This window comes from Vigna unguiculata, chromosome 10 (genome assembly GCF_037176805.1).
Source record: "Vigna unguiculata cultivar grain cowpea cultivar isolate G323 ecotype 2 chromosome 10, ASM3717680v1, whole genome shotgun sequence".
NCBI classification, from domain to species: Eukaryota; Viridiplantae; Streptophyta; class Magnoliopsida; order Fabales; family Fabaceae; genus Vigna; species Vigna unguiculata.
In genome coordinates, this window is record NC_140801.1 from 49,431,464 (window position 1) to 49,442,697 (window position 11,234).

At 33.4% G+C, this 11,234-nt stretch overlaps 2 protein-coding genes across 2 annotated transcripts; both read left to right on the plus strand.

Annotated features, from left to right (window-relative positions):
- Positions 1-201: 201 nt before the first annotated feature.
- On the plus strand, positions 202-1,826 carry LOC114166276 (uncharacterized). Its single transcript, XM_028050992.2, has 4 exons — positions 202-494; positions 586-849; positions 1,191-1,350; positions 1,516-1,826. The coding sequence occupies exons 1-4, from the start codon at positions 267-269 to the stop codon at positions 1,692-1,694; spliced, it is 831 nt and encodes a 276-aa protein (XP_027906793.1). The 5' UTR covers positions 202-266; the 3' UTR covers positions 1,695-1,826.
- A 3,586-nt stretch (positions 1,827-5,412) lies between these two features.
- Positions 5,413-10,551, plus strand: LOC114165629 (uncharacterized). Its single transcript, XM_028050206.2, has 4 exons — positions 5,413-6,161; positions 7,059-7,491; positions 7,566-7,647; positions 9,781-10,551. The coding sequence occupies exons 1-4, from the start codon at positions 5,474-5,476 to the stop codon at positions 10,390-10,392; spliced, it is 1,815 nt and encodes a 604-aa protein (XP_027906007.1). The 5' UTR covers positions 5,413-5,473; the 3' UTR covers positions 10,393-10,551.
- The last annotated feature ends 683 nt before the right edge of the window (positions 10,552-11,234 follow it).

Sequence of the window (11,234 nt, forward strand, 5' to 3'; positions counted from 1 at the left end):
ACATCATGTTGTGTTGAAGATTGTGGAATTGATCTTCCCAGTTTCTAAGTGTCTCTAGCTCCTTCTTGTCTCTTTACATGTGTGTGTTTTAAGTTTTTGTGACATGGCACTTGTGTAAATTTAGTCAAAGAAGTGTAATCCTAGATCTCCCTATCAGATATCAGAATCTATGTACCTTATCTTCTTGTACTGTTCCACTCGTCAACATTTTATTTTTCACCCCACAGATCTTTCTTTTGTCTCCTGCCACACTCTTCCTCCCTGGGATGCTGATGGCCTCCACACTCACTTTCCAAACACTTTCAATTGTTCCTAACAAGCCACACCATCATCATTCAACAAAACTTCATCCACTTCCTCTAATCTCTTCAAGATTCAATCTTTCAAAAGATCCTCCCATTCTACAAAAAGTATTGGATCAATCCAGCAATGTTCTCAAAACTGTCCCTCTTTCCCTCACATCACTCACACTCTCCTTCTTGTTAGACCAAAAGGTAAGGAATATGTATGATCACTCACACTTGTTCTTCTTAAAAGGGTTATTTTGTTGTGTCTCACTCTGTGGCATGATTGTTGTTGAGACAGGATGTGGCACTTGCTGTTGATGGAGAATTTGGGGTATTCGAGGGAAGAACATTTGCTCTCATACACCCAATTGTGATGGCTTCTTTGTTCTTGTATACCTTGTGGGCAGGATATTTGGGGTGGCAGTGGAGGAGAGTGAGGACTATTCAGAATGAGATCAATGAGCTCAAGAAACAACTCAAACCTACACCAGTCACTGCAGAAGGTACACCAGTAGAAGTGCCACCATCACAAATTGAACTCAAAATTCAGCAACTCACAGAGGTATATATATATCCTTGCCTTTGTTTCCATTGTTATCTTTCTACTTTCATTAGTTTTCACAATTGCAATAGCAGAGAAACTTGGTATTTAGTTTTTTCAATTTTTTACAAACTCTTATGTTTGTGGGATAGTTCTGTGTTTATAACTGAGTGTTATGGAATTGGAGCTTATATATCTAGACACCTACCAGAATTGATTCTAGTTCTTAAAATGAGTTGCAAATATTGAAGTGAAGTAACTGTTTGTTGTTTTAGTTTTGATATGGAAGAACTGAATCTGATTCAAACACTTGAAAGATTGGTGAATTATTAGTACCTAATTCATTGGCTTCTAAAATTCAGGAGAGGAAAGAGCTGATCAAAGGCTCTTACAGGGATAGGCACTATAATGCAGGATCCATACTTCTTGGATTTGGGGTGCTTGAAGCTGTTGGTGGAGGATTGAACACGTGGATTAGGACAGGAAAGTTATTTCCAGGTCCACATCTGTTTGGAGGAGCAGGTAAAGGTTTAAATTTGCAAATGATGATGAAATTAATCAACGAAAAGTGATTTAGAAGAGTTTGATGGCAGAATTGTTAGGGTTCTTATGTGAATGTGAATGGTACTGGAATATTGTGGTTGATGTTGGTATGGAAATTGATGGTTAGGGAAATTTATTGAGCAGGTATTACAGTGTTATGGGCACTTGCAGCAGCTTTGGTTCCACCAATGCAGAGAGGGAGTGAAACAGCTAGAAGTCTTCACATTGCGTTGAATACGTTAAACGTGCTGCTATTTCTGTCACAACTTCCCACAGGATTTGACATCTTACTGAAAGTGTTTGAGTTCACAAAATGGCCTTGAATGTTCTCCATTTTGCAATACCAAAATCATATTTTATGATCACACTTTCTTTTAATGTGTGTTTAATCAAAGTGAAGGAGACGAACATAATTGTCATTGTTAATAATCGAGAAATCTTGTTTTTTTTTTTCACATGCAGGCAAATTTGTCTTTGATTTTATGAAAATGGACAAATTTTTAAAAAATTACGAAAATAAGCAAATCGTGCAGTCTCTAAAAGAAAAATTGTACACCTCTTCTACGTTTTTTTTTGAATCGGACGGTCAAAAAGTCAAATTAAGAATGGTGTAGGTGTCACACATTTTTAAAAGTTGAAATCGTGTGGAGGTTAACGATTTCAAAATGTAATCGATTACAAAGTGTTCATAATCGGGGATTGATTAAAGGGATGTACAAATTCAAAAGGAAAAAAGTGTGGGAGGTGCGCATTTTCTTTATTAGAAAACATGTGACATTTTCAATTATTTTAATTGCACTCCCATTTTCCCTTCCAAAATTCATCTAACAACTTTATTTGTGGTACGTGAACAACATATGTGCATTATTGGTCAAGCTATACAGGTCTTAATCTTATACCAGATCCCTTCAAATAAGGCGTAAGGTTTTCGAACAACCATCCACTACAAGGATCCATAACGAAATGGATCAACCAAATCTGGATAAACAAAAAAAATGTTTTTACTATTGTATTAAAGGTCATCATAGGGGTCCTAATCATTGTCGATATGAACATTGGTTCCTATGATGACTTTCGATACAATAGTGTTATAATCTTAAATAGAAAAAAGATTAGAATGATGTCATATGTCATAATCAATCAAGTGAAAATTAATTTTTCATGTTGATGATAGTTATGAAGGTTTAATGGTCTTGTAATGTTTAATTACGTTACAATTGATATATCGGTTTAGACACGTTGTTGGTCAATAATGATACGAATTCAATTAATACATTGTACTAGTTTAACTACCATGTGAAAGCATAGAATAAGTGTATCCCACATAAAGGTATATATATTTTGTTTAAATACTGTAATTGCTATATTCTAAATGTAAAAGACTACTGTCATAAACATTTTAAAAACCTATATGGTTTATTTATTTTTATAGAACTATAGTTTTTTCTTTCTAAATAAGACATGCAACTTTTAGAAAAGCAGTTAGTTAGAAGGTGTGAGGAACTGTTCGAGAAGGAAATGATCCACTTTTAAATGTGTGGAAGTATAAATGCAATGCAAGCACACTTTTAGGAATGAATTCTGAGATAGGGTAGAGAGATTCTTCTGTCTCCAAATGAAAAGCTTCAATCTTCAACACTCAACGGTGGTTTCTGTTTTCATCAACATTATTACTAATATTATATATAAACAGTATATATGCCAAGTTTCTACCGAATAAATACTCAACCAAATATAAAATATACAAAGTCAAGCCTTTATCATAAAATATGTTTTAAACTTTGAAAATAATTCTCACTTAAAAAATGAGTGAAGTCTTACATACATTAAACCTATTACCAGACACGCACAACCGTTGACATTTTTGTGTTGCAGAAATGGGATATACTGTGGAAGTTGGCCATGAATGCATCTCGAAAAGGAACGAATACAACTGAGCTAACATTAACTTTAATATTTTCAACTGTGTTTTTTTCTCTTTTCACTTTTGTCGATGTCGTCATCTAGCAAGTTAATAACAGACTAAAATATTATTTTGATTTCTTGCGCTTTTGGCAATTGACACTTTAATTTTTTATGCTTTGGAATTTGTCCGTTGGTTTTTTAGTTTTTTAAATTCTTTAAAATAGTATTTTTCTTGTCCATTATACACTATCCCAATTACAATTTTTCATTTTAAAATAATTGATTCTTCTGTAACAGTGATTGAAAATTGTCAAAATACTTAAATAGTTATCATAATAAAGTAAATTACTGTTTTCTAATGTAAATATAATGACAATTATAATGTTTGTTTTTTTTTATTAGCAATACAATAAATATTAATGGGATTTGGATCTCTTCTAACCATTTTATAAAAACATTAAAAAAAGAAGGTTTGATTACTAAACAAAAAACATGTAGGGGTGACAATGTGACCTTATTCAACAAATCGATATATTCAGTCTGCTGACCCGCAAAAGTTTAGTCCACATCTCACGCGGAATATGATGAGCTGACCCGCGACTCGCATAAAAAAAACTTGCACTTGTTATGTTTGCTACTTTCTTTCTGAACTTCTGCATGTACATTCCAAATTTTTGTAAGAGTGAAAAAGACAACTATTTTTCTAAATGTGTTAAAATTAGAAGAATTCATCATGCATGTTAAAGTACGAATCTAAATATGATGAAAATGTTGGATTATTAATTTATTATTCAACTCCCCAAAGTCTTTGCTTAATTTTATGAACTTGTTAAAGTTTAAGTTTTTAATTTGTAGAACATTGAAAACTTTATTATAAGAAATAAAAAAAAAAAAAAACTGGTCAGCCCGCAGACTTGCATGTCAAAACCTATGCAAGGCGGATCGGACTTTTGAGCCTGCATTTTCAAAGAGGGGTGGACTAGTCCGACAAACATTTTAAGAATCAAGTGCAAGAGGAGTCTAAAGAGACCATATCGATACGCATTGCCATCCTTAACTACATATACAAAAGTTTATTAACAAAGAAGAATGAGAATGAAAAGGTAAAAAGTATACTCAAATAAATAAGTTTTCTCATAAGTTAAAATTTATTGAACTAACTTACTCGTCATCTCTTTGAGGCTTCTTAATATGCTGCATAAGTCCTATGATTTTCAACTAAAAATGTTAGGGTTTAAGTTTTTATCATGTAACACTTCCAATTGATACATGGATGTGACAAGTGTGGAAGGATTTGGACTTTTAGGAATTGGGAGTCTTAGAGATTTGGAGTTTTATAATTTTGAAATTGAACGGTTGTAAATTGTGGTTGTATTGGTGGCAAATCGAATAGAGAATGAGCATAGAATCAAAAGATGTTTAAGAGAATCAAGACACAAAATATAGTTAGGATCATTGTCTTGTTAACGTCGGATGTTAAAAAAACAAAATAGCTTCGTATTGTTTATTATTTTACACTTTGAAATGGTTTATATCGATGACTCTTTATAAATGCTTTTTTCCATCTTAAATTCTTCGTACCTTAAGAGCTCATGCACCACCATAGGACACTCTCATCTAGACATCAAGAAACCATGTCCTTTGTGTCAGCCTACTTTTTTCCTATAAACTGCTTCTTCGTACATGTAACCGAGCAAAACAAATTTAGTGTGTTTTTTATTTTGCGTCAAATCGACGTAGAATTTGTTTTTTTAATACAGAATCACTATGCATTTGATTTCTAAAATCAGAGTACAAAATTCACGTTGAATGAAAAATAACTGATTTTTATTTCTGCGTGGAAGAATTGATTCAACCCAGAACTGAACACACCCGAAATGCAAGTAATAGGAACCATCACTAACCTTCTTATAAAACCCTTACATCAAGGTATAGACTTTTGTTTGAGACTAAAAAATGGTGAAAGAGTAGATTCCAAAAGGCAAAAACATAGTTTTTGTCAGCTGGAAGAGGCAAAAGTCAATAGAATCTAATGCTTTTCACATTTTCTCTGTCATTCCATGTAGGTTAGCTGTTAATAGTTACAGTGACAAAACTCCATCTTTGTTCCACCACATAGCATCGTCTATAAATACCATTTTATGCCTCATTCATTGTCATACTCAAACCAAAGAAGCTTCTTGAGTTCATCATTTCCATGGCTAACCCAATTCTGATTCGTCCATGGTCTCGCTTGGCCTCTTTGCGTTCTCCTTCTGCTGCAGAATCACAACCCAAACCTCAGCTTCCACAACCTTCTCTCAAAACAACAAACACCAACTCTCATGACACCAATGCCACTGTCACCAAATCCCTACCAACAACACCAGTTAACTCACAAAACCTCAAATCCACTACCCCTATGATCTTTCCACCTGCCAAATTAAAGGTTCATCCTCACCCGGTGGTGGAACTCACCATTGAAAAGCCTAATAGCAATGGCAATGCTTCGGTGAAGCATGAATCAGAAGAAACTAAGAACCAGAAACAAGTCATTGGCCCAAATGAAACCAAAGGGAAAGGTATTCACACAAAGCTCTCAGAGGGTCATGGCGTAAGGGTCATAACCATTTCAGGGGAAAACAGAGGTGCTTACATGCAAATAACACGATCCCACAAGAAAAAGCCCTTTCAGAAGACGGGGAATTCTGATGGTGAGAAAGTGAGAACACTGTCTTCTCCTCCAAACAGAGCTTTGTATGGGAACAGCAACGTGCAGTGTGTCAACAACTCAATGCTGTTCAACACTAGCTTGAGCCACCACGAACCAGGAGTGCACCTTGTTGTCCCGAAAAAGCCATTTGGCAAAGGGTTGCTTCTCAAGGAACGTGGTGAAGTTCAATGCAACTGATTTGAAGGCAGTGTTTTAAGCTTGTTATTCTTTATTTCAAGCCTAGTTATGGTGTGGTTGATATGTAATAAAGTAAAAATATTAATCGTAAGTTAGGAATGTCACAACTAATCTTTATGTTTGATGTTCTAACTCTATTGTTTTCCCGGAATAAGAAAAATTTTCTTGTGGAAGATGAATTTGGTTAGCTGAAACTTTAATATTGTCCATCTTCAACTCTTGTTCTCTTTACTTTCAGATGTCCATATTTTGTTTGAGAATAGTCCAAATGTGAGTAAAAAAGTCTCACATTTGATAGAATAAACAAAGTTAAACACTATATAAGAATAAAGACTCAAAACACCATTACTTTAAGGTTTTAGAATAAAAGTAATGTCAAATATCTTATATGTGTAAGACTAATGTCATATAACTATATGGAACCACAATCTCTCAATGACTATAACCATAACCCGAAGACACAACATTCCACAATTTATAAGATTTTGTTGCAACACATTTTATCAAGTTGAATCATATACATCGTAAATATGAGACCAGATATTAATATCGATTTCGAATGAATCATTTAATAGTTCTAACAAATAAAAAATCTGGTTAGTTCTTGAATAACTTTTACTAACTTAACCCATAAGAAACTTATAAAATAAGATTCTAGTTATATACTATAAATTCGAAGTGAGATCTTCTGCATATCTCTTTGGTAACGCCGAGGATTTTTGTGTCAGCTGGAACTGCCAAATTAATATGCTATTCGAATCTAATGCTTTTTAACTTGTTTCTGTCATTCCCTATTTGTTAATTGGTATTTTTCTGATGTCTAATAAATATAAATCATTCTCCTTTGTAACATTTCTCTGCAATCAAGGTTTGAGTTGAGCTATCCCAAAAGCCATGGCAAATCCAATTCCAATTCGTCCATGGTCTCGCTTGGCCTCCATAAAAACACTTCCTGAAACTCAACCTGCAGAACTTTCTCTCAAAACAACTAACACTTCCTCACATGAGGGCAATGAAAGTGCCACCAAATCTCGATCACAAACACCAGATTTTCACAGTCCAACAATTCAGTCACAAAAGCTCAAACTCACTACTCCCATTTCCTTTCCACCTTCGAAATTGAAGGGTCAGCCTCAGCTTAAGGAATATGGAGAAACTCAAAAGCAAGGCATAGGCATAACAACTTCAGGGGAAAGCAAAGGTGCACACATTCAAAATAAACCCTTTAACAAGATTGAAAATTCCTGTGGTGAAGAAGTGAACGGAAAAATGAAGAACAAGAGTGGGAAATTAACGATACCATGTTCATCTCCATTGCGAGTTCTGTATGCAAACAGCAATGTGCAGTGTGTGAACAACTCAATAGTGCTGAACACGAGTTTAACTCACCATGATCCAGGAGTGCATCTTTTTATCCCAAAGAAGCCATTTTTGTGAAGGATTCCAAGGTGGCGTTTAACTTAGATTCATCTATGTTTCAGGTTTGTTTAGTATAAAGAAAAGAAAGAAACTCGTACTCTTGCAGAAAATACAAAAATGTCACATTGAAAAGCATTCCAATCTTAACTAGAAGGTTTTTGTGTAATTTGTGTTCTTATGGTTAAACCATGAATAATATGATTAGTTTGGAACACAATAATTAAAAAAATCCTAATAAGTATATATACAAATAAAAAGGACTAATTTAATTCAGTTATATTAAACAAAAATGTTTAATACAATTAAAATGAAAGTAGACATGTTTAATGAGAAATAATATTATAGTAAAACATTGTATCTAATAGTAGTAGTATTATTATTTGTATTGAAAAAATTCAGGTAAAATTAATTTATTAAACAAAGTTTCGTTGAGTTTGCACCTTACACAAAAAAAACATATTAAAAAATTTCTTTACAAACTCAGATGCTCCGAAAAATTGTGAAACCCTTAGTGATCATATTCGTCGGGGGTGTTAATTGGACCTTCAAAAAAAATTTAGTTGGATTAAGTATAACCAATGGTTAAAAATTAGACTTCTTGTGAGAGTGATGAAAAAACAATGTCGCAGAAGAAGAACAAAATGACCTTCACTCTAATAGGAAGAAGAATCATATATGGTTTAATTCATTATTTATGATGACAGTTTTTTTTTTTTTAATTATCACATATCTACTTTATTTTTAACTTTTAACTAAAATATATATTTAGTAGAAGAAAATTCCTAGTGAAATAATAATAATCTGATTAGATAAAAAAAAGAGTATATTTAATTAAATTTTCTTAATACGGCCGCCAAGAAGCAAATTAACGGTAAGTGTGTTATGAAAGTAATAATAAGCTTATTCGCAATTGAAAAAAGAATAAAAATATTGATTGAAAACTTATAAAAAGCAACTTCTTGTTACATATTCCGAAACATGCATATCTGACGCTATCATGTGTTATGTGTTGCAGAAATGATGGAATGCGACGAGCGAATAGGAGGGAAAGCTATGGCATCAAAATGACAGTATAAGCAAATGGAATATTATTAATATAATTATGTTCATTGTTTAAGACTCTTATTGGTGCTTACCATTACATATTTCTAACCTAATATACAAGATCAATATGAGAATCAAATCCAACTTTTCCCTTTCACCAAATAAGAACATCTACTATGCCAGTATCAGCAAACATGATAATGAACAACATCTACTATGCAGAGATAAAATGATGCGAAAATACTTCAGATGATAACAGAAGCTATTATCCAACGTATATCGTGCATGCACACTATTTCTAATAGCAGAAAAAAATGTCAGATCAATGTCAAACTCCACGATTAGTTCATTTCATTTCATAACAGGAATCTAGCTACCTAGAGACAGTTACAGATGCTACCTGATCAAATTGTCAACTAGTTAATGCAGGCATAAACTTCCATAATTGCTCATACGCTTTTATTATAGGGAACAACTCTGAAAGTAGCCTAGGACCATGTAGTAGAGTTAGCTAGGTGTAGTACATAACATTGTTTAAAATCAATATACTGCAAATTATAAGTACCATGTTCACATCCTGCAAGAGTTTTATGGCCTTTTTATAGACCATTGAATAACTATAAACTCATAAATGGTATAGTACAATATAAAGTATAACAACAAATGTAGCAAAAGTGACTAAATACTCATCTTTCTATCGAAATTTCACGCCGGCACATACACAGTGTTAAAGTGATCTCAAATAGGCATTGAATTCTTCTGGAGGAGTTTCTAAGGGTTACGTACGATGTATGAAACTGCAAATTAGTCTCACTGTGGGCCCTAAAAGCAAATTCTTTGTCACTTTGGGGACCAATATATGTAGTTTGTGTCAGCTGGAAAGTGCCAAATTGCAATGGAATCTAATGCTTTTCACATTTTCTGTCATTCGGTGTTTCTGTACTAGGTAATAGCTATTTTCCACATGGTCAAATTAATATTCCTTGGTATTTTCATGACCATAGGACACAACCTGTGATTTATATGATTTCGTATTGCACCACCAGCATTGATTCACGCATCTATAAATAAGATTGCATGAGTTCATACATTATTGTGCTCATATCAAACAACTCTGATCTCATTTGTGATATTTCTGTGGTCAGAGTTGAGCAATTCCAATGGCTACCACCAATCCAATTCCAATTCCAATTCGTCCATGGTCACGCTTGGCCTCCCTAAGATCTCTTCCTGCTCCAGACTCACTTCCAAAACCTCAGTCTGCAGAACTTTCTGTGGAAACCTCTCATGACAGAAAAGAAAGTGCCACCAAATCTGTACCAGAAACACCAGATGTTCACAGTCCAATGCAGTCACGAAAGCTCAAACTCTCAACCCCATTGAAGTCTCAAGCTCAGCTTGAGATTAAGATAGCGCTAGAAGAAGAAGTAACCACTGGAAATGGCAGAGGCTCGTTGAAGAGTGATTGGGATGAAAATGAAGTCATTGCAAAAGAGGTGAAAACTAAAGGGAAGGGTTCTTCTGATGGCCATGCAATGAGGGTCATAACAATTTCAGGCGAAAACAAAGGTGCATCCATGCAAATAACCACACCCCACAAGAAACCCTTTCACAAACTGAGAGCTGTGTACGCTAACAGTAATGTGCAGTGCGTGAACAACTCAATTGTGTTGAACACTCGTTTAACCCACCATGATCCAGGAATGCACCTTACTATCCCGAAAAAACCATTTGGGGAAGGATTCCATCTCAAGAAACGTTGAGAAGTTCAACGCAATTGATCAAGTTGGTTCTTTTGGTTAAGATTATTTATATGGTGTGGTTGAGGATATTGTGTTATAGGAGTAAGAGCCCTAATTGCTATACTGTTAGGGTGACTTTGTATTCCAATAAATTTTAACGAGAAAATGTGTTTGTGTTTATAATAACATTATGCCACTGTCTTTCTAACATTAAATTTAGAAAAACAAACTTATAAATTTGTAAAACATTATAATCAACTTTCCAATAACATGAAAAATCAATGACAATAAAAAGGAGACAAATTTGGTTGAGTTTTCCTCCTAATGTAAAGGACTAGAAAAATGTTCTTTTCAAACTCAGTTTGTTATATTTATTTTTTTATTAAGAAAAATAATTTTTTGACTATTAAATTTTGATAATTTTATTTTACAATTTTAAATGGTATTTTTTAAATGATTCACTAATTTTTTATTTTTTCATTCTCAATATTTCAAAATCACTTAGAAAATGACATCTCATATAAAAAAAGTTCTTAAAATTTAATAATTAAACTATCCTTATTCTTTATTAAAGAGTCACTTGATTTCGTATAAAGTATGCCACTTTTTTATGTTCTTTATTTTATTTTCAAAATATTTTACTTATATTAGTTACCTTATTTTATATACACACGTATATGACAAACTTTTTGTTAACTTTTCTAAGTAATTTATTTCCGTACTTCACTTATTATCAGGATTTGACATGTTAAATATTTTTGTCTTTATTTGATCGTTGAGGAGTTTTTGAGACAGAGGCAATGCTCACATGATATAGAGTTGTTGTTGTTGAACGATTTGGACCGAATTCCTAGAAAAATCTG